The sequence below is a fragment of the Python bivittatus genome, unplaced genomic scaffold (assembly GCF_059951505.1).
Source record: "Python bivittatus isolate LINGU-HERP-01145 unplaced genomic scaffold, Pbiv_v1 ctg000610_np1212, whole genome shotgun sequence".
Classification (NCBI taxonomy): Eukaryota; Metazoa; Chordata; class Lepidosauria; order Squamata; family Pythonidae; genus Python; species Python bivittatus.
The window spans coordinates 12954285-12978881 of NW_028277088.1; the positions used below are offsets into that span (position 1 = coordinate 12954285).

At 39.7% G+C, this 24597-nt stretch overlaps 1 protein-coding gene across 4 annotated transcripts in view; it reads right to left on the reverse strand.

The window, feature by feature from the left end:
* The window catches only part of CCNY (cyclin Y), a 107466-nt gene that overhangs the window by 32385 nt on the left and 50484 nt on the right, over positions 1–24597 (reverse strand). For all 4 annotated transcript variants that reach the window (XM_088150821.1, XM_088150819.1, XM_088150822.1 and 1 more), the window contains exon 2: positions 1758–1832. In XM_088150821.1, the coding sequence (XP_088006947.1) occupies positions 1758–1832 (75 nt within the window). The remainder of the gene's footprint in view (positions 1–1757; positions 1833–24597) is intronic.

The window sequence follows — 24597 nt, forward strand, 5'->3', positions numbered from 1 at the left end:
AAACTTGGCCACTTTAAGATGAGTGGACTTCAACTCCCAGAATTCCCCAGCCAGCATGGCTGGCTGGGGAATTCTGGGAGTTGAAGTCCACTCATCTTAAAGTGGCCAAGTTTGGACAACACTGTATTAAGCTCTTAACTGTATACATAGCTTATATGCAATGATTTGTAATTCACTTAGTACAGCAGGCTATCATACTTTTGGTTTTGGTTCTTATAAAATTTACAGACTTGTATTAAGCATGTAACAACACAATATTTTAAGAAATATAATGAGCTCTTATCTCACAGTAGATGGTGATTCTATGTTAATCAGTTTTTGTTCTGTTTTGTTTTTGTGCCTTCGAGTCATTGTGACTCCTGGAGACTGCCTGGCTAACCCCTGCAGTTTTCTTGGCAAGGTTTCGGAAGTGGTTTGCCATTGCCTTCTTCCTGGGGCTGAGAGAGAGGGACTGGCCCAAGGTCACCCAGCTGGCTTTGTGCCTAAGACGGGAGTAGAACACACAGTCTCCTGGTTTCTAGCCAGGTGCCTTAACCCCTGCACCAAACTGGCTCTCCATGTTAATCAGTTACAAAACAGCAATAGGTAAACTGGAAACTTTGCCTATTTAATTACATCAAGCATACTAATTAATAGCCCTTTTTTCCATTCTGATATTGCACTTAAAAATTATGATCAACAGCACACACACACACACACACACAATATTCACTTTCCAATTCTTCTAACAATGAAATGAAAATAATTCATGCAGTCTCCCACCATAATGATGTGTAGGATGTCCAAAATAGTAGACATATTCATCTCTCACAATAAAAATCAAAAAGATGTTGAGTTAATTTAAGGGCTTCTAAATGTTTCACGCCATGAGCTTTTGAGGATTTAGCCCCTACTTCAGCAGATGCATGAAACATTACCTTGAGTTGGAAGCATTCCTACCATCTCAGTCAACAATAAAATTAGAGGGAAATGAAATACTGTTTACAAAACACAGACAGCAATAGCTGTCCTATTGATGAAACACTGATTTGGATAATACCACTGGGAAGCTAACTGAATCAATGTAGTATGACCCTTTCTTTTCTCCAGAGAATTTTATAGCTCAGCTATTTCATAGGGAATATGGGGAAAATTACCTCATTTTTTAAGGGCAACAATGATGTTGAAGTATTTCCCCACTAGGGTTTGAATATTATAATTTCTAATATCTGAATTATGTTGTTTTAGATCTTGTACAATGTCATTGTTGATGCTGGAAACACAACAATATGAGCCAATGGTACCTTGATTTTTAAAAAATTATCATCATCATCATTCATGAGACTTACATGACCAGTAAACTGGAAAAACTAAAAGATCTCAAGTTAGCTTATATTAAAAACTCAATAAAAACAAGCCATCCAAAAGCAAAACGTCCCAAAATTAAATGGCACTGGAATTACCTATAACAGTTTCACCCACCCCTCATCAGTCATCGTGCAGTGGGATTCACAAAACACGTATTCCAAAACCCAGATTTTCAGTGCTTTTCTGAAACAGAACAGGGATGAAACAGAGCAGGAGTTTCAAGTGTTTTCACTAAATAACTGCCCCCCAAAAATACAGAGATGAAATTATTTTTTGTCAAAGAATAGCGGGTATGCTTGTCTCCTAATTTCTACATAATCTTAAAATGGCTCAGAGGAGCAACAACTTTGTAGTTTAATTGTTTCAGTACCAGTCTTTCTTCCAACCATAGTTTAAAGCTGGTTACTTACCATCAGTTTGAGATTTGCTGAGGAATATTGTGCTGGCTCGTGGATGGTCTGAGGGGTTAAATTCCATGTTTAGATCTTGAAAAAAAAGTGGGGAAAGAGAATATTAGGAGTGCCTTGTCAGGAGTAAATTTTGTGTTGCATTGTCCAACTCACACTAATCCATTGTAAAGAGACAAATGCATGCTTCCTAGACCTCAAATTATAGCTTTATAGCCTCAATTCTCACAGTGTACTCCCTTTAAAGCAGGGGTTGTAAACCAACTTGTGCCACGGATCCCTTTCAGAGTCTGGTGAAAACTACGGGCCCCTTCTCAGAAAAAAATGTGTTTAAATGCATAAAATAAAATACATATAGTTTGTATTACAAATGAAACCAATTATAGTATGCTTAAATACAGTTATCAAAATATTAAAAAATAACAACTATGCAATATGGTAATATATGTGGTTCTTTATTAATCCATTAAATGAATAACAAAAAAATTAAATTAAACTGTAAATTTCAGTTGGAGAGTAGGGAAAATCAAATGTATTTTTTTCCCATCCAAGTTCACAGACCTCCTGAAATCCATCTCTGGACCCCCAATGGATCCATGACCCCTAGCTAAGAACCTCTGCTTTACAACAAGACTCTATTTCAGATGTCATTGTTCATTTAAATAATAATCACTGTGCTTTTGCTTATACAGAATTAATCTAATGTGCAAACTACTGATACAAGAACATCACCTCTGCCAGATTATACAGATTTAATTTTAGGAGATGAAACTGATGGTTGGCAAGGTCTGGTACAGGGAGTCAACATAACACAATTAAGAACGCTGGATGAGGGAGCCCTGAATTCAAAACACAAATGAATTACATGGCCCGTTGGGTAACCTTAAAGTTTTTAAAAAAGGGAGGGAGGGAGGGAGGGAGGGATATCCATTATACCAAACCTCTTGAAGAAAAGACAAATATACCATAATAAACTTGCAAATAAGTCTTTCCCTACTTGCTTCTAGTGCATAACAATTGTCTCTAGCAAACAAGTCAAAAACTCTCCAGGAAAGCTTCTTTAAGCCATATATGATAAATGCAGTGAGATTATTATATGCTCAAAAGTGGAAAGGTTCCGTACTACCCACAATGGAGGAATGGTTGAAGATGATGGAATTTGCAGAGATGGCTAAATTGACTTCTTTGATTAGAGAAAATACAACATCTACATTTCTTGTTGATTGGAAACCCCTTATAGACTTTTTGCATGAAACAGAAAAAAATAAACTTTTGATTTGTGGTTTTGATGACTAGAAAATATTAGATAAAAGAAAAAAAGAGAGTTTTTTTGTAACCATGGAGTAAGAGATAATTTTGTAATCATACTTATATTTGCTACAAAAGAAATTGAAAGCTTCATCTATTTCTTTTCATCTTTTCTTTTTGCACCTTTGTCCTTTCCTTTCTTTCTCTTTTTTCCTTTCTTTTCTTCCTTTAACTTGTACAGGTAGTCCTCACTTAAGAACCATTTGTTTAGTGACCGTTCAAAGTTACAATGGTGCTGAACAAAGGGACTTACAACTGATCCTCGCACTTACAACTGTCGCAGCACTCCCATGGTCACATGATCATGATCCGGGTGCTTGACAACCAGCTCGCACTTACGACGGTTGCAACATCCCTTCCCAGATGGCTTTCGGTAAGCAAAATCAATGGGGAACCGTGTGATTCGCTTAACAACTGCATGATTCACTTAACAGCCATGGTGGTTCACTTAATGATTGCTGCAAAAAAGGTCATAAAATTGGGTGTGACTCAATTAACCGCCCCATTTAACAAAAATTTTTCCAGTCCCTATTGTGTTCATTAAGTGAGAACTACCTGTATTAGCTTTTGTTAGTTTTTATCCTCTTTTTAAAAGCTGTAATAACATTTATTAAAAAAAAAGAAAAGCTTCTTTAAGCCATAAATGACTAGTTTTAAAAAATCAAATAAATGGGTACCCAAGTTAGCAAATTTGTGGACTTTATGCAAAACAATTCTATTGCTACTACTAATAAAAGAAGGTCAGGAGAAAAACTGATTCTCCCTCATTTTGCTCTCCCTTTCCATCCTTCACACTCCTATTCCCACCCCCTCCCAAATTCTAGAATTCCAGAAGCTCTTTTGTTTCAGTCAGGAATCAACCTGTGCAATGGGAAGATCTGCCTCAAGGGCGCCACACTCATTTCAGTGGGACTTTGTCTGAAGACAAAGGCTGTGGATATCCTTCTGGATGGAGCCAAGAAGCTGTGATAGTCATCCTTAGAGCTGGCCCATCCTAAGGTTGGATGCGAACAGGAGGTAGAAAATAAGGGGAAAACAAAACAGAGCAAAAAAAATCTTCTATTCTTCTTGTTATCATTTCAGTTTAAAAGGTTCCTTGAGAAAGAGAATTCTGACCCAAAGGTGTCTCTCTCCAATCTAAGTTTTGCTGCCAACTGGCAGAAAGTACATGATGGCATTGCTTACCCCTCTTAATCCCAGCCCTGACTTTCCGAGAAACTGCCTGGGATAACACACTCTGCTGCACAGCTTTCAGTCCCCTTATTTGGGTACAAGGCAGAGGTCTGCTTTCTAGCATAGAAAATTTCCTTAGATGCTGTAGGCATTCACACAGACTTAACCCGTGCATGTGCGCGCGCACACACACACACACACACAGAGCTATACAGAATGCCCAACACAGTCACACATGACAACATAAGAGAGGAGGGGGAGATGATGATGGTGATGATGATGATGATGATTTTCATTGTTACAACAATGCAGTTTATCTTTATTACATTGAAACTGCATTTCTTTGATATTATAATCGCCACTCCTCTTGCTTTGGAGGTCCCATATGCCTTTTCATAAACTGCCGACCATCTTAAGTTCATTTACATCCTCTTTCACCTGATGTGTCTCTTGTAAAAATATTACATCTGCTCTATCTCTGTGCAGTTTATTTATTTATTTAAGTTCTTTATACAGCTGCCCATCCTGCAGCAGTAACTTTGAAAGGCGTTCAGTGTAAACAAGTGTAAGCTGAAGCATATTGGCACCCAACAGGCAGGCAAGCAGGCAGGCAGGCAGGCAGGCAGGCAGGCAGGCAGGCAGGCAGGCAGGCAGACAGACAGAAAAAAATCTAAATTTATGAGCCAGCAGTGACCTGGGAGTCAAAATAGACTGAAAATGTCAACCCAGTATGTGGCTGCTATAAAAAAACAACATAAGGAATCAAGATCATCTAGGGAAACAGAAGGAAATCCTTCTTTATACAATGCATAGTGGAATTTGCGACCAATAATTTGGCAATGGCAGCCCACCTGGATGGTTTTAGACTAATTCTAGACTACTGGCTCCTAATAGTGATGGCTATTCATTACCTCCCAAATCATTGGCAGCATGCCTTAAGTTCTGGTGATGGGAAGTGACAATGGAAGGAGGATGTCCCACTTGTTGGACTGTGAGCACAAATGCATTCAGTAGCCATTGTGTGACACCCAATGCTGAACAAGATAGACCTAGGGCTCTTCTTAGATAGGGCTCTTCTCCATTTTTTGCATAACAAATTCCACAAATGATTTTTTTTTTCCTGGGCAGGCAAAGGTACAAAAAGAATTTTATTTCTGTTACCTGCCTAAAACTAATGGTCAAACACTTTCTAGCTGGAGAGACTTCTCTGGGCGAGAAGAGAATGATGCTCTTGTTAGAACCTGCATCCTGTACTCAGACTTTGGAATTGCACATTATTATTTGCTTTCCACCTGGGTAATGCTGCTAAGGGCAGGAACAACCCCCCCCCCCCCATGCTCAGCACTCAGCAAGAGTTAAAGCACTGTAACTAATTACCAGCTCTGGTGGCGATTAACTGGATGGTTATTATTCAATCAAGTGGCCACAGATGGTGACTCCTTTGGAGTTTAAAGACAAATGAACTTAATATCTCTGGGCAAGAGACCTTTTTCTGATTCAGATCTCAGGAAAGGAAAACAGAGCAGAATATTTCCACTCATATTAACTTTATTTATATGAGGAAGGACAAAGATGTATGTATGTGTATGTATGCTCACACAGAAAGAAGCAATATTATCTGTAATGGCAGTTTTCCAATTAATCAATTAACAGGCAGTCTATGAGGCCTTCAGGCAACTCTGCCTTGTGTGGCCAATTGAAATTGCTTGGAGAAGTCAATGCCTCCTACTGAAAACAACCAAGGAGATATTCTTTGTCTAATTCCTTATACTGTTTCTTCAAGCTGGGGACATTTCTGCAAATGCCTCATGTTCCCTTTCCCTAGGAAATATTAAGTTAAACCTTCCAATTTCCTTTTATTAAGGCATACCATCACCCTGGGAAGCTACCCCGCTGGAGTTAAATTTGCTTCAACAAGGACTAAATGCTACCAACTCTAGTTTTATGGAAACAGAAACCAGCTGTTAGCAAGGCCAACCCAAGACGGCTTGTTGCCCAAAACAAAGGTTCTCTCCTCCCACTTCTCATATAGTTAGTTAGTTCCTGACACTAATGGGGACAGATTGGCTCTTGAAAGTTCCATCTCCACCTCCTAATAGTAGGTTAGTATCTTCCACCAATCCAAGGACAATAGGGTAGCTTAGGCATTGTAGGGCAGGCTGAATGTGCAGAGGATAGAGGGAACGGCCTTGAAGGAGAGGAGGAAGAGCTGCTATAATAGCAGATAAGAGGCAGCTGGGCCTGGGCCAAGAAAGTATCATGGGAAAACGTATCAGACAAGCCCCTCCCTAGTTCACATGAAGACGAAGGAAGGGAGGGAGAAGCATATTCAGATTTGCAAGATTCTGTTACTATAGCTATACTATAGTCCAGAAAGAAAGCCTTCTCTGCCGTGGCCCCTGCCCTATGGAATACTCTCCCCCCAGAGGTGAGGCAGGCCCCAACTCTCTTGTCCTTCCAGAAAGCAGTCAAGATCTGGCTCTGCCAACTGGCATGGGGCGCAAAAAAGGGCAACCAGTCCTGGGGGTGGCTAGCACCTTGAAGATGCTTCCATATGTTAACATCTTACTGACCATCAACATCTTGGAAGATATTATATGTGTATGTGTTTTGTTTTTATTCTATTTTATATTGTTTTATTGTATTTTAATATTTATTGCTGTTTTATTGTGAACCGCCCAGAGTCACTTTTTATGAGATGGGCGGTATCTAAATTTGAAATATAAATAAATAAATAAATAAATATTACAATAAGGTACAGGTAGTCCTCGACCTACGACCGTTCAGTCAGCAACCATTCCAAGTTACAATGGAGCTGAACAAATGGTGATTACAACTGGTCCTCGGAGTTCCAGCCATCCCAGCACCCCTATGGTCATGTGACTGTGATCTGGTTGTTGGCAACCTATTCGCACTTACAACTGGTTGCCAAGGGCCCCATGATCATGTGATCAACATTTGCAATCTTCCCTGCCAGCTTCCCCAGAAAGTCAATGGGGAAGCCGGCAGGGAAGGTTGCAAGTTGCTGGGCTAAGTCTCCCCCATCTGCACACCCTCCCCTAGCCCCTCTGCACTCGTGCTGTGCTGGCCACTCACACTCCCCCACATACCTTCCCCGACACCCACGCACCCTCTCACACCCTCTTGCACCCTCTCCAACCCACGTGGCATCTCTCATGCACCCTCCCTGACCCACACAGTGCCTCTCGTGCACCCCCCTCACCCTTGCACACCCCTTCTCTCCCACCCCCACCCAGCAGCAGCCACTTACCTGCCTGCGGTCCTGGGACTTGCAGCTTCCTGCCAGCTTCCCCACTGAGTTTGGTTGTGGGAAGCTGGCAGGAAGTTGCCTTGCCTAACAACCATGGGATTCAGTTAACGATGGCAACTGGGACTGCAGGGATTGCTATTGCTAAGCAATGTGGTCATACTTTATGACCGCATCGCTTAGTGATGGAAATTCCAGTCCCAATTGCCGTCATAAGTTGAGGACTACCTGTAGTCCTGACCTATATGGCATTTGTTTCTTAGTCTGATCTACCTTTTTGGGCTGACAGAATGGCATGTATAACTTTGTCTCCTGACTTTTATAATCCTGTCCCTCAATAGCTATTACCTTAGCAGCTAGTTCACTCTTTCTACTGTACCTTGAATCCAGCTGGACACAGAACAAGTGACTATTGCTGCATTAAACATTACTCAATAAAATATGCAGAAATAGGACCCTGTACAGTTCTTTTTGACCTGTGACATTTCAGCTGGGGAGAGGATTCTGCATGTCTGAATGCCTTTTTATATAAACAGTTCTGTGTATGGGACGGCAATCTATTATGAAAACAGTTTTTAACTTCATTTTCTAATCAGTATGCTCATCGGGGGAAATTTACTTGTGGTGTTTTATAGCACTTTTAATATTTTTTTACAAAGGTTTATTGTTGATCTCCATGTGTCTTTATTCTGGTTTATATTTCTGATTTGTAAAGCACTGTTTAAAAGATTCCATAGAAGAATGACTGCACTTAAATATAAACAGATAAATGGGAGATGAACGAAAGTGTAATTTCCAGCTTAGTAATTTACTTATAGAAACTCTAAATAGTTAGAGCTCTCCATGCAGCTACAATTTATGGGAGGTCTAAAAATGTAAATGTGGGAATTTGGTGTGTTTTAAATGCAAATATTTACCCTCATTGGAGATAGAATTGGCTGCTATTTCCTAATATCCAACCATTTGATTTACAGAAATCAGCCTTATTATGATGTGAGCAATGGAAAAGTAGTTTCTGATAGCAACCTAGCATACTAAGTAAATCACCAGGTGTTTTCGTAAGTTCATGCCTAGGGTAGAACAAATATATTCCTCTTGCTTAGACAAAGGTGGCATAGATGGCCATTTTATAAATGCACTGCTTTAGCAGCAAGCAGAGCCAGACAACCAAAGCACACAATTGTCAAGCCACAGTCATGCCTAGTACTCCAGGCATATTTATAGCAAAAATATGGTCTCTTTGGTGGCACCCTAATATTTTACATCTATTAGCTGTAGTGATTAGATTGACACTCAGGCTTTGTCGTTCATTGAGCGACTTTGGGCCAGTCACTAACTCTTAGCTCATCCTACCTCACAGATTTGCTGTGGGAATAAAATTAGAGGATGATATGCTAAGTATACTAACTTAAGCTCCTGGAGACAAAACCAATATACAAACCAACACTTCTCTTCCAAAGCATACCTGCAGGATTGGAGGAAACTATTGTGTACCACCTGCTCAAAAGGCCTTCCTTAAATTTAGCTGTTCTTGACAATTGTCACCTAGTCTCCAACCTTCCTTTTTGGGAAGAAGGTTGTTGAGTGAGTGGTAGGAATTCAGCTGCAGAATATCCTATTGCAGTATTTCTCAACTTCCTCCACTTTTAGATATGTGGACATCAATTCCCAGAATTCCCCCAGCCAGCATACTGTCTGAAAGGAAGTAGATTATAAGACCTCTTTCAGTCCCAGTTCTGACCTGGAAATGGGCTGGTGACTCTGGCTGATTACCTTTGTTGGGACCATGGTGGGAGTAGTCCCTCTCTCTTAGCTTCTATTACACCTCTGGGTGGCCTTCAGTGCCATCATCCACAGTATCCATTTGGACTGTTTGCAGGTGTTGGGAATTGGCGGCACTTTTTACAGTGGTTCTAATCCACCTTTAGCAGATGGTTCCTGTCAGAAGGATGGAGACCATGATTCAGTCCTCTCCCCTTTCTCTTTATTATCTACATGAAGGTGTCATGTAGTCAGGTCATATGTCAGTTTGGGGTGAAGTATCATCAATATGCAGATGATGCTGTATTGCTTCCCTGGGCCTGACTAGAAATGCCGTTGAAGTCTTGTCTAAGTGCTCCAAGACTGTTGGGGTTTGAATAGGATGATATAGGATAAAGCTATAGCAGAGCAGGACAGGGTTACATTTTGTTCATCACAGTTCTCTGCCAGCTTCAGTCTTGTTTTTTGAGGGGAAAACACTACCTCTGAGCAAGCGACTTGGAAATCCTCTTGGACTCACGGCTACTGGGGTCTGTGCAAGTGGAGGCTGTGGGCAAAATGGTTTTTGCCAAGCTGTGGCTAGTGGCTAGTTGTGGTCCTACTGAAGTAAGAGGGCCTTGCTAATGTGACTCATGCCCTCATCACCACTCAGTTGGACTCAAGCTAGGGAAGACAGGGAAGGTCCTGCTAACTAATCTACTAGATCTTTGAGGGTCCTCTTGTGGATAAGCAACTGGCTACAAAATAGAAAACAAAGAGTAGGAATAAATGGAGGGATGTAACTAGTGGGGTTCCCAAGAATACTGTCCTAGGACCAGTGCTTTTTAACATATTTATAAATTATCTGGAATCGGGCATGACTATTAGAATAGCTAAATTTGCTGATGACACTAAACCGTTTCCCCCTCAAAAAACGATTTATTTTGTGCCTTCGAGTCAGCATTGACTCCTAGTGACTGCCTGGACAAGTCCCTGCAGTTTTCTTGGCAAGATTTCAGAAGCGGTTTGCCATTGTCTGCTTCCTAGGGCTGAGAGAGTGACTGGCCCAAGGTCAACCAGCTGGCTTTCTGCCTAAGGCAGAACTAGAACTAACAGTCTCCCAGTTTCTAGCCTGATGCCTTAACAACTACACCAAAGGGGCTCTGTTACTAAACCGTTTAGAGTGGTAAAGACAGTACAGGCAGTCCCTGGGTTAAGAATGTCTGAGTTACAGACAACTCATACTTATAAACAGGCTGCCTGTTACTAAAAATGGTGGACAGCTTTCTCCTTCCTGGAGTTGATGAACTACTGAAACTGCACAATGTTTTCATGAACCGCTGAAGCTGCGCATTTTTAATATACAGCCTGTTTTTAGCAGTTTTCAGAGGTTCGTGAAAACATCACACTGCTTCAGCGGTTCGTCAGCTCCAGGAAGTAGAATGCCGTCTGCCATTTTCAGTATCGGGCAGCCCATTTGTAAGTATGAGTTCCGACTTAACATGTAAATTTGAGTTAAAGAGAGGCTTAGGAATGGAACTCATTCTTAAACCAGGGACTGCCTGTAAGGGACTGCAAAGAGCTTCAAAGGGTTCTCTACACATTAGGGGAATGAGCATCAAAGTGGCAGATGTCATTCATTGTGAGCAAGTGTAAAGTAATGCATGTTGGTGCCAAAAATCCTAACTGTTCATACAAACTAATGGTATCAGAGCTAGCAGTGACTGATGAAGAAAGAGATCTTGGAGTAATGGTAACAATGAAGGAGTTGACACTATGTTTATCTGTCATAAAAAAGGCCAACAGCATGGTAGTGATAATAAGAAACAGTACTGAAAATATCATAAGAACTTTATATAAGTCAATGCTACGACTGCATCTGGAATATTGTGTGCAGTTCTGGACAATGCATCTCAAAAAGGATATAGTGGAGCTAGAGAAGGTCCAGAGGAGGGCAAGTAAGATGACCAAGGGGCTGGAGCACTTCCCTATGATGAAAGGTTGAGACATTTGCAACTTTTTAATCTAGAAATGAGGCAAATGAAAAGGAACATGATTCAAGGGTACAAAATTATGCATGCTGTAGACAAAGTGGGCAAGGAGAAGCTATTTTCACCTTCCCAAAATATTAGAACCAGAGGTCACCCAAAGAAATTGAATCCTGGAAGAATCAGGACACACAAAAGGAATTTTTTTTACACAATGCATAATTAAACTTGGAATTCACTGCCACTAGATATGGTGTTGGCTACCCGTGTGGCTGGTTTCAAAAAAAGGCTGGGCCAATTCATGGAAGTTATGGGACTCAATGGCCATTAGCCTTGATGGCAGTATGACTGCCTCTGAAGGCCATCTGCTGGGAGACTAGTATGCAGTTTGTTGGCCCCTGTGAGAACAGAGTGCTGGACTAGACAGGCCAAGGGTCTAATCCAGCAGGGCACTGCTTATGATCTTATGTACTGCAATGCATTCTTCATGGGGCTGCACAGGAAAACTGCAATGCATCACCCAACTGTTTGGCCAACACTCGGCTTCAAGAGCATGATACATCTACTTTGCACGCCTTGCACTGGCTGCAAATAGGTTTACAGGAGCACTTCAACGTGCTAGTTTTATCCTCTGGTGCTAGGGACCTATAGGACTGCCTTCTCCAGTAGAATCAACCTGTCTGAGATGTTCCTCCTAGGAGAAACTGTGATGCCCGATTTTCACGAGATTACAATGTACGGGAAACATTTGGGAATGGCAGAGTTTGCCTCCTGAAGCCAGCGTTTGTTGTTGTCTTCTGGAAGTTAGTTTAAAAGAAAGCTGTTCCTGAGGGCATTTGAGGGTTCTTCCAGGCATAGGGGTCAGGTGGTTAGTTGATGTATTGTTAATTTATTGTTGATGGATTTATCCAGTTGCCATTCTCTGTTTCTCTGTTCTTGCTATGTATGTACAGTATATCTATTTTTTATTTATTGTTATATTGAGCCTTTAACTGTGTTCACCACCCAGAGTCGACTTGGGAACATGGGTGGCAATATAAATTGATAAATAAATAGAATCAACCAATCAAATGGCTTGTCTGCTGTTATGTTGTTTTAATTGTTGCTCTGTGTTTTATGTTTCTACTAGTGGTGTTTTAACGTTTGTACTATATGGTTTTATTGTTGTAAATCACTGGGAGTCTTGGAGGATTTGGCTGCATACAAATGGAACAAATAAATAAAAAACTAAATAAATAAGAAATTCCTTTAGCTCATTAACACACAGGGAAACTCACAAAAACAATGAAGGTCAGGTATCCTAGCAACTAGCTGCTTCTGAGGAATTCTCCAGGCTTTCCTAGCTGTGCAATATGAAGCTAATTATTAGTTTCGTTAAAAAAAAAAACCATGCAAAAATATATGGAAAAAGCTTTGAAAAGTGACAAGAATACATATATTCATTTCTATAGGGGAAAACTTGCATTTGGCTCCTGTAACCAACGCTGCCTTCTAAAAGTGGGGGATAGGAATATGCTTGGTCAAAGGGAAGTTTTTAGTTTGGCTCTTGGGTATAGCTAAACATCAGTTACAAAAACATTCTATATTTTAAGAACATATATTTACACATTTTAAAACATATATTTATTTACATTTTTGAAGTGTGGGGTAATTTTCCTCTGTCTGACCTGAGATCTCGTTTAAACACAATCTTGCTACATCTATCATATTCTGCAGCTCTCGTGCCCTGATTCAACTTCTTTTGTGGCTTCTACACCCTTGATATTATCCATGTCAGCAACTCTGGATTTATGTAGTTGCCCTAACTGGCAATAAGAAAGGGATCTAGCCAGTGTACCACTATGTAATCCTGGGCAAAAGGAGGTATCTGTAAGAAGACAAGAACCTTTTTTGCTGGGAGATTTACAGACCAAAAGTGCAGGTCCGATAATATTCCTGCCAGCTATAAATGTTATATGTCTAGCTTGATGGTTCATCTTATCAATGAAGCAACTGTGTGGCCCTACCCTCAACTCAATATGCATTGCATGAAAAAACAGTACCTGTTATGCTTTACACTAGAAATAATCTATATACCTTTTTTTGGAAGCAATTTTTAAAATTCATTTCAGTACTTTTGTCCAGGCACAATACAGTATCCTGGATTTCTACAGCCTAACCAGAATTAGCTATAAATACATAATCTGCTACTCATCCCCCTTTGTGGCAATCAACAATCTATTCTTAAGCCATATTCCCCAGGAGGAGTAAACAAAGTGCTTCAACAGTCGTAGCCATTAAACCTTCATTATGCATCTTGCTACGGAACATTCCTGGACTAAATAAAGCTGTCTCAGTTCCACTTGGGAGCTCTTTATAAAATGTTCCTTCCCTGAGTTGTCCTTCCTTAATGTCATTGTCACAATAACACATTTGTCTGTCTCTCTGCACCAACACCCATTCCACATGTCTTTGCCCAGAAGGAGAAGACAAGACAAACACTCTTGTTCCCATCACACATTTGAGAAGGGCACATAAACAAGCAGTAACAGTAATTAAGAATGACCAGCTCTGTGACCCTCATGAATACATGAGTCTTGGCAGAAGCAAGATAGTTGTACCCACTCAGAATTTTATAGTCTTTAATATTATAATTCTGATATAAATAGGGGCTTCCTATTAGACCTGATAGAAATTCAGTAGAATAGACTGCCCCATGAAATGTTAAGTTCTGTTTTGCTGAAGGTCTTCAAACAGGCTGGATGGTCTTCTGACAGTCATGATCAGAGTGGATTCTGCGCTCTGCAGGAGTTTGGACTAGATGACTTAGAAGGTCACTTCCAACTCTATGAGTCTAAGTATACAGGAAATGACATCCCAAAAATCCATCCACAGTGGAATTCTGATGGAAGATTTTGAAACGACATCACATAATCCTAAATAGGCCACACATACATGGAACGCTCAAAGAAGTTATGTAAGCATCATGTTCTAATGTCTTTGTGGGAACAGAAAGAGAATAGTGGCTATAAAGACTTCATGAAGTCAATAAACAGCGCTAGGTCTGCGAAATGTTCAAAGGCTCTAAGAACTACTCTATAACACTCAATTGTGTTTAGATTTTCTCCTGCAAAAAAAGAATATAGTAAAATGCAAACAAAGAGGGTGCCATATGCAACATAAGATCCACTTCAGTAAAGATGCACATCTTTAATTATTTTGTTTCTTTCCACAGTTGTTTTGTTAACCTGTGCCTCCCAAACTGCCTTTCTTTCTGAGAGAAGAAGAAGGGAGGGGAAAAATAAAAGTACCACAAGGGGCTTATCAATAGACAAAAGTATAAGAGAATCTAGTTGCTTTCACCAAGCTCCAGAAAAATAATTTCATTGTGCTGCATCTTCATGGAGCAGAACCAGCTTTCCTCCATCCCTTTTGATGGCCTTCCTCCTGGCCTGGACAAGTGCACTGCCTAATCTTGAACTGGCCACTGAATAATTTAATTGGGTAATTACTTAGCTGCTGGCCATCTCTACAGACCATGCTTTCTTGTCCTCTTTTTAATACCTCCCATTAAAGTGTCTACTGTCAGCAAGAAGCAGTTGGTTAGCATCATTCTCCATACCAGAATGACAAGGGCATGTAGACATTTAACAAAGGAAACAATTTGGGTGCTGGTTTTCTTGAAAAATAGGGAAAAGATCCATTAAAAAAAAACACACACATACACTCTTACATACCCTTGGTTGATTGCTTTTCTAACCTTGTGTGCCAACATTTTATTTCTTCCCCAAAGATTTCCTAAAGTTCATCTACAGAACAGACCAAAGTATATTTTGAATAGCATCCTGTTTCCCAGAAGTGTTAACCAGATGCCTCTGGGGGCATTACCAAACATAAGAGAAAGACAATAGATCTTTCTTCTATTATTTCCCAGCAATTCACAGGTATTCTCCCTCTGATCCCTTAGTATGATTCATTTTTATCATTCATTTAAAAATATTATTCCCTGCTATGAACTTTGGAATAAACCACATTTCTTACAAATATACAAAATGTATGGATCTGATGGAAGTGGCCATTGTGGGGCCAACTTTATTTAATTATTTATGCATACATGCATGCATAGATAGATAGATCATTTAAATTATTTACAACAAAAACAATGAAGAAAACAGAGAAAGAAAAACTTCATTTCTAATTTCAGAAATTCTACTGTGAAACTTAGATTTGGCTACTCTTGAACACAACTTTTGATTCCAACAGAAATGCTTAAAATAATTTCTTGGTAAAAGTGATATTCAGTAAAAATAAAAGGTCATGAAAACCATGTGTCATCTCATACTTTTGCTCTAACAGAAGGAGGACAGTTAATTTTCCCAGGGAACTGAGAACATCATAGCCATCTTAAGCCAACATGAAATACCCACTTCTCAAGAATACACTCTACTCCTTAAAACATTCATGTCAAAGAAAAAAAAAACATGAACTATTTCCATGGTAAAATACTAAGCTGGGATTTTACAGCCCCCAATATCCATCCCATAACAAAAAGCTGTGTATTAGGTGACTTTTCAAGATAGGAAAGAACTGGCTTTATGGGTGGTGAACACGCAACAGTCCAAAAATGACAAAATAAAGTGAAAATCGCATCATGTCACTCCTGAAGAACACACAGACTTAATTCGATGACATTGAATTCCTGGGTATAAATCTTGCTGCCCTCAATTATTATCGCCTTCATCATTTCTTCATTTTTTAAGTTAGTGAAAATTAAACAGGCAGACCTATAAAGGAATGCACTAAAAAAAGGAAAAGTCAAGGTTTTTTTTTTTGCTTGAAATAGCAATCAGTATTACACAGTGTCTATGTTTACAATATAAATAAGGAGCTGAAGCTATTGATCCTCCCCACCCACCCCCAAATCCACTAAAATAAGAAACATTTGTGTGTATGATGTTCTGATGCCACAGAACAGCAGAATGTGTTATTTGGAGGAAGAATCCTGCATCAGCTAATCGTTTTAGCTTTAAAAAAGTCAGTCCTAGCTCTGAAAATAGCTAAATTTCTCCCTTCTAATGACAAGCAGAAGCAGGACAAAGAGGCTTTATGAAACATATTGAGAAGTAGCCAGTGTGTCACATGGCCATTTCATTGATTATAAACCAATTAGCCTGGTTCTGTCACAGAGTATACAGTTCACAAAAAGGTGAAGCCAGCCCTAGATTTCTATTATGTAGTCACTCCAGTCTCAAACATTACTTTTCTTAAGCTACAGAAACTTTTATCACTGAAAGTTTAACTCTACTTTTTCTGTAGATTTTTGGGAGAACCAGGCAAGGGAATCTGATCCATGTACTAGCCGCAGTTAAGAATACAAATAAAAAGTGGGCCTTATTCAGATCGTATTGAATCCTTCAAACAGAAAATAATTAGACTTACTCTGAGATTTCAAGTATAAATGTAACTGCTTTGTTAATATGCGGCATAATATTTTACAGTTCTTTCTGGGGAATACAAAACAAGGTGCTTAGTAAATGACTCTTGATAAAGAATAATTCACTCTTATTCCAAAATATTTATTTTGATTTATTTTATTTACTTATTCAATTTATATAGCCGCCTATCTCAGACCAGTGAACATATTCTCATGGCAACAAACAGAACCTTATTAGGCTACCGTATGATTAAAAAGACTTTCCCCAAAACATTACTATCTACTTTCTAGAGCAGCTGAACAATAGCACAGAATTTCTACTTAAGGGAACCCTTCTCTTGATAAACATACCTAAATAATTTATTACATGCATTTTTATGTAAAGTAGATAATACAATAATCTCTAGTAAGAAAGAAGAGAGAGCAAAAGCTTCTTGCTATTCTCCCTGTACACATTTTTAGACAAGATATGTAAGAATTATTCAACAGATTTGGCATGCACATAATCCATTCATACACTCGCTGAAGGCCTTTTCTCACATTTCTTTTGAAGTATACTTCCAAATATGACAAATGTATCTTTATGAGCACTCGGTGCCAATGGGAACATTTATCAAAGAGCCAAAAAGGGCCCTATTTGGATTTTCTATTTGGATAGGTCATGGGACCACTAGCTCACCTTGTCCATTGTACACCTTGTCTCTTGCTTCATTCCCTTCCCAGTACTGGGAAGATGAACATCTGTAGCACAGAAGCTTGTCCACTCATAGACTTCACACAAATATAGAATCCTGCAAGATCAGGAATCTAAACCGTGCAGACTGTAAAGCACTGGTCAAGTTATAGGCTTTCTGAAGGACTGACTCAGTCTCCCAACACGTGAAGGGCATGTGATAAAGAAGTGACACCAGGAGATGGAGCAGGCATGCTCATCTCTATTGTCCCATCTTTCTTTGGGCACGTTAATGTGTAAAGAGAGCTTGTCTTTCATAGACACTAGGACAGTATTTTTCAAACTTGACAAATTGAAGATGTGTGGGCTTTAACTCCCAGAATTCGGAGTTGAAGTCCACACATCTTAAAGTTGCCAAGATTGAAAAACACTGCACTAGGGTTTGCTGTTGTATAATCAACAAGGAACAAATCGTACTCTCCCGCATGTTATTAAATGTTAAAACTGCACACAGGAAGCAAAAGCCAATGTACATATTGCACTAGAATTACAGACCTAGGAAATGCAAAACTAACACAAATCTCACACATGAAGATGAGCTAAAATAAGATCTTAAAACAATAGGCATACTATTCTAAAATAGTGGCTCAGCTAAAATATTTAACTACAGGTAGTCCTCGACTTACGACCATTCATTCAGCAACCATTCGAAGTTATGACAGCACTGAACAAAGGGACTTACTACCCATGCCTGAAGTTATGGCTGTTGCAGCGCCCCTGCAGTCACGTGATCCAAATTCATGGCGCTTGGTAGCCCACCCACACTTACAACCCGCAGGGGCACTTCAACTCTCCCCACCTGCCTATCTACCCCCATCTATGTCTTTTTGCCCCCCTGCGTCCCAGCTGACCCCTGCTGTCTTCTTGTTCCTGCTGCCGATGAGGCACGCCTGGCCCGGCTGCCGGGCTGGGCCAGGGTTGGACTTTGAGCTGTGGAAATTAAAAAAAAGCCAAAAGCCACCCCTTTGCAAAGAGCTCCTGGGCAGGGTGGGGCTTCACGTTCCCCAGCCCTCAAAAAAAGCCAAAAGCATCAAAAGCAAAGGGGCTTTTTGGCATGCCGCGGCTCTGGGACTGCTTTTGCCTTTTTTTTTTATGCAGCGCAAAGCTCAGCCCCAGCCCAGCCCGGCAGCCAGGCCAGGCATGACAGCAGAGGTCAGCTGGGGCAGTGGAGCACAGGGTGGCAGGGGTCTCAGAGTGCGGGGTGGCAAAGGCAAAATGTCTTTCAGCAGCACTGAAAGGCCACACGAATACCATCTCCATAACCTTTGCATGGAGTATCTGCAGAGAATCAGAGATCCCATAAAACAGCACAAGACTGTAGAGTTCTGGTGTTAAGTACTCAGCCCTCTTCCCTGACAGATCGTTAACAGTCTAACACTATCACACACGATCATCCACCCTCCTGCAATTGCTTTTCACTACAGGGCTCATCATCCTGTTTGTCATGGAGCATCAAAGGAGCCAGCCGCTATAGCCACACACTTTGTTTTTCCTTTCTTCTTACTAGCGTATTTATGAGATGAAGAGTTGACAGCATTTTTTTTCTGTGAAGTATCAGGTATATTGACAGCTAAATGTAATGAAAATCACTCATGCTGGGCCAATGGTGATAAGACAAGAAAATAACAAAGAGATAAAGCGGGTAATGTATTCAAAAGAGATCCCTAATATAAGAAAAGTTGCATTCATCCGTGCCCATTTCTATCACTTGGCCTGAATTACTTTTTCCTCAAAAAGATCTGACAACTCAACACTCCTTTCAAAAAGGCAGGAAAAAAACCTACCGTACAAGCACTGGACTGTGATGGTAATGGCAGATTTAGGTCATGTACTTTCTCTCCTGGCATTTAATATCACTTATCCCAAATCTTAATGTTATGCCACACACTTCCACTGTACTTTTTTCAAATAAACCAACTGTCACTGGAAACAGAAAGGTAAAAAGGTGTAACTTAGTAGCATTTTTCAGATTAGTCTCCTGGGATTTTTTATTATTATTATTGCTTCCAAAGTTTAGCTGGTGCTGAATACAATAATCAAATGTCAGCAATCTCACCAGCAATATAATAATCCATTCTTTCTTATTTGTTTCCAGGCACAATTTACAGATTTTTAGTACTTTAAATTAGTACAACAGTTAGAGGGTTTTCAAAGGACTAGCTCTTTCTGTGTGAACTTGCCTGAAATTTACAGTCCATAAATATTCCTTTAAATTTTGGTGTTGGAGAATGCTATGGATAACCAAGAAAACAAAGATCACAGAACAAACCAATCCAGAATTCTCAATCCAGGCATAACTGACCAGGTTCACATTGTTATATTTTGGATGCATTATACAAAGACCTTGCTCTCTGGAAAATTTTATAATGCTGGGAAAGGTGAAAGGAAAGAGAAAAACAGGATAATAGCAGCAAAGTGGATGGCAATGGGTGCACTGCTGGAAGACCTGAAGGGACTGATGGGGGAAAGATCATCCTGGAGAAGGTGTTTCTGTATGGTTGATAAGAGTCGACACCAACTTGAGGGCACATAATTAATCCAGCATTTGGAGATGGAGAAAGCAAAAGAATGGAGTAAAAAGTAAAGCCACTGGAGTCAGCACCTGGTAATTTAAGGGACCCACATGTCCCTGTGTTTTCTTGGTGAAAAGCAAGTGGTTTGCCACTGCCATCTTCCAGGAAATTACTGATTTTCCAGTCTAGTCTACGGCCTTGGTATTCAATAGACACCCAACCTCGGTTTTCTTGCAAGCCCAGACAGGCTCAGCCAGATGCTGCTATTTGCTGAGACAAGGTAGGGGAGTTGTTGTTTTTTTCCAATTGAGACACCACACTATTTCATTATAACAACAACAACTCTTACTACACACCTTTACCAAGGCCTGGGGCAAAACAAACAAAGCCCTGTAAGAATTAAAAATCAATCCAATAAAATTATCCCAAAACCTAGCAAACAAATATTAATACTAAAACAACCAACACAACGATACACTTAAAACAATGCTTTCCCAGTACCTGGCATCATGATTATTAAATGGTAAGATCTGGTTAACACATTATTTGCATAAGCATTTTACAGTGATTTTCATCAACTGTTTTATCCAGGGATTTTCCACTCACTGATTTATTCTGTTTTGGTAGCATGGATGGGGAATCCATAGCCCTCCAAATACTCCTGAAACAGAACTTCCAAATTTCTCAGCTTTACCCTGGCTGGGAGATGTACATACTTAGTTTTCCCACCTCATGGTATTGTGGGTTTTGGAATGGTTTCTGTTTAAAAAGTTGTTACAGAAATTAGAAAACAAAGAATAAATGTTTATATTTGATAGGCTTCCCCAACCAAGGTCTTCCTGGTGTGTGTGTGGTCAGTCCTGGCACACCTGAAAAGAAACTGTTTGGGATAGGATTTATGTATTTATTTGTAAAAATGTATATGGCCATCCATCTCTTCACAGTGATTTTGAACAGCTAACAACAATTAAAATCCTATATACTACATACTATACACATACTATATACTACATACTATACAACACAGCAAAAAATGCATAATCAATGGCTGAGATAAAACCACAAACACCAGATATCCCTGGATAAACATAACCATCTCACAGATCATTCATGTTCCAACCCCCATACTGGTAACATGGCCTTATGAAAGGCCAACAAGATCAAGGCCAATCTGATCTCTGTGGGGAAGGTGCTCCAAAGGTCAGGCGCCAGGGCAGAAAAGGCTCTGTTCCTGGGTCCCACCAGATGGTACTCTCTAATAGACAGGACCCATAGCATGCCCCTCCTGCCAGTTCTGGTGGACAGGAAAATACAATTGGGAAGAGCTGGTCTCGCAAATAACCTGGCCCCAACCCTGCCAGGTTGATGTATAAGGTTTGATGCAAAATGAATCAAGGAACTGTTGCTTTAATGATGCTGTCTTGTAACACAGAACACTGCCTTGAGCTGCTGAAATAAAGTGTGGGGGGGGGAATCATCATAAGAACTCATTTTAGTCCCTGGTTTTTCCTCTGTTATATAACAAATTCACTCCAGCCCTTCTGTCTATACTCTATGTAGACAGAATAGAATTGCTAAATAAAGAACATTAAAAAAATTGCTGCTTCTAAACTACAGCTCAGATGATATATTAGTATTAATATAACCACTGTTTAAAAAATAACATTACCCCCCCAAAAATAAATAAAGGCCACTCAATGAAGGTGTTAGATTATCAAAGCTCCTAATAATTTTGTCACTTCAAACCTGAATTATTCTTTCAGGAAATAAATCCATAAATTATATTCTAGAAACAGGCTGAGATGCTGCAGATCCAAGAATCAGCATGTATTTTTTACATCCAGGCATGAATTATTAATGGTCCACAGAACTGGTGAAATCAGACCTTGAGAGTAGCAATTAACAAGAGCTGCTGCGCTGCTAAGAAATTGTTTGTACCTCTGTTGTAGAACTTTTTTTTAACATTTAAAATTTCCCATCCAAATACGAATAATTGGGTCCAACTCTGCTAACTTTTTCAAATTCAACTGGGGTTAGCTATATCAGCATAAATGCAAATTATGTCATTCTCTCAGCACCGTTACCTATCATCTGCATAAAATGATACATTAATTAACACAACTTCAACCACAAATACATTTTTCTAACCACTATTTAATTATGAATCTCTGTGCAATCTAATAGAACAATTCTGAGAAAGTGAGATCTTCCTATCTTATACCCCCCTGTGAATAGGAATTGCTATTTCCAGAAGTGACTGATTCATACATTTATATCTTGCAGATTAAATGGATTCCACCTGAAGAATCTCATTAATTTACATGGTATTTGGGGGTGACTGAGCAGTCTGAGGCTGTTATGAAATGTATTATTACATTCATTTTCAAGGATCATTACAAAAAGAATGCAAAAATGAAACCACTAATATATAACTTCTTAAAGTAACTGTATAGTACAATTAAACCTAGAATACTATAAATAGTAATAAATACCATACCTAATTAAGGACACTTTGAAATTGAAATAGGTATAAAAAAGCAAGATCCAAGTGATCAAGGGCTGAAGCAAGCCACTTCTGAAGTAAGGTCACAACATTTGGAATTCCTTAGCTTAGAAAAAGGCAGGTAACACATGATACAGCAGATAATTATAAAACAAGCACTGTTTGAGAAAAGTAGCTAGGAAGGTGATTTTTCTCTCTGTCTCAAAATACTAAAATCTGGAATCAAGCAATGAACCTAAATGATGGAGATTCGGGAGAATTAAAATCTTGCAACCCTTTTAGTAATACTTAATGGAATCATGATTTTGTTTGGCATTAATTAAGAAAAGATAAGGTTCTCAGTGGATACTAGCCATGGTAGCTATTTGCATCTCCAATATCAGAAGCAGTATATTTCTCTTAATTCTGGGAAGGTGCTATTATGTTTTTATGTTGTATATGGACTTTCCAGTGGTGTGCTTCTGGCCACTTGGGAACAAAATTCTGGGCTAGACAGACCTTTGGTTCAATTTATTTTGGCTCTTCAATGAGATTATCAGCTCTGTTTATACATTTGGTGGTGACTGATATCATCAACTATGGTATCCTGCTGGACCAACGGTTGGGAGTTAGGAGCACCATTTATATAGTTCCATTCCTATCTAAGTTGATAGTTTCAATTGATAGTCATGGGGGAGCAACACTCAAGTCCTTGGTTGATCCAATGTGAGCTGCTACAGGGTTTGGTGCTCTCTCTTATGTTATTTAACATCTATATGAGGCCACTGAGAGAGGTCATCCATCAGTTCAGGATGAAGTGTCCAATTAAATCCTACAAAGACCAAACTGCTTTTCAACAATAAATACTGTGACAAACTGATAACTCTGATCTGGGGTCCGCCTAGACTCACAGCTCCTGTCTAAACAGCATGATAAAGCAGTAGCCAGGGTGGGTATTGCTCAACTCTAGCCAGTTACTACCCTAACTGGACTAGGGGTTGCTGTGGAGATGACTTATGTCTGGATCATCACACAGTTGAACTACTGCAATGTTCTTTAGGTGGGACAGCTATTGGAGACGACCTTGAAGCTGTGACTGATCCAGAATGCAGCGCCCAGACTGATGGTGGGGCAACCCTGCCATGGCAAGGTAGCACCAATTTTGAGGTTGCTGCACTAATTTCTAAGAGGCTTCTGGGCCCTATTCAGACTGCTGGTTATCACTTGCAAAGTCCTATATAGTGTAGCACTAGCTTACATCAGGCACTGCCTTGTCAAAATTAATTCTAGCCATTCAGCTTGAAAATCTCAGGAAGGAAGGCCTGCTGAGAGTTTCTCCCCACACAAGTGGGAACTGTACTAGACTTGGGTCAGATGGATGCCTTCTCTGTAGTAGTCCCATGCACCGGCATATGCTTTCCCTGGAATATGCACAGGAATACATAAGGTATCCTTTCTCCTTGCATTTTGCAAAACTATGAAAATATCCTTATTTCCCCATGCCTTTGGCCCTGACTGACTATGAGCATTCCATCTTTGTATGTCTATTATTTTTTTATTTCTGTTCTTTTATGCTTTTCTGGCTCTGATGTACATTGCTCAGAGTTTACAGGCAGTCTACAAATGTTGTAAATAAGTAAATATTGAATATGCAGGGCTGTGGTGAATGGGGTCAGTTTACAGAAAGACGCCACATTCACATAGACACACACTATCTAATTAGCTAACACAATTTTTCAAAGGAACTCCTTGCAGACTGGTAATCAGCTGACTGTGGACTAATGTAGTTTGGGTTTTTCAGGCCATCTTAAGAGCCACCAAGGTTCCCATGCAGCCCATGTGTTGTTCTACCATTTTCCTATTATATTTAGGTTGTTAAAACTTACCTGGATACAGTACTAAAGACCAAATCCAAGTTGCTAGCTTAAATCCTATGAAACTGGCCCAAATGTTATATAAGTGCTCTCTCTGATAACCTAATTATGGGAAGATCATAAAAGACATAGGAATTAAATGACTGCAAAGTAGTAATAAATCTCTCCTCAATTCAGAGGTACTCAAGAGACCTGAATTCCTGCTCATGCCAGTCATCCCTTCTGAGTTTTCAGGAGATTTTGTAGTAAACAGTCATTTTAAATCCAGGAACTGCTCCAGGAGAGATATTGGCAAATAATAGTTTAGAACAAAAGAAAAGTAGGCACCAAAACCACAGTCACACTGTTACA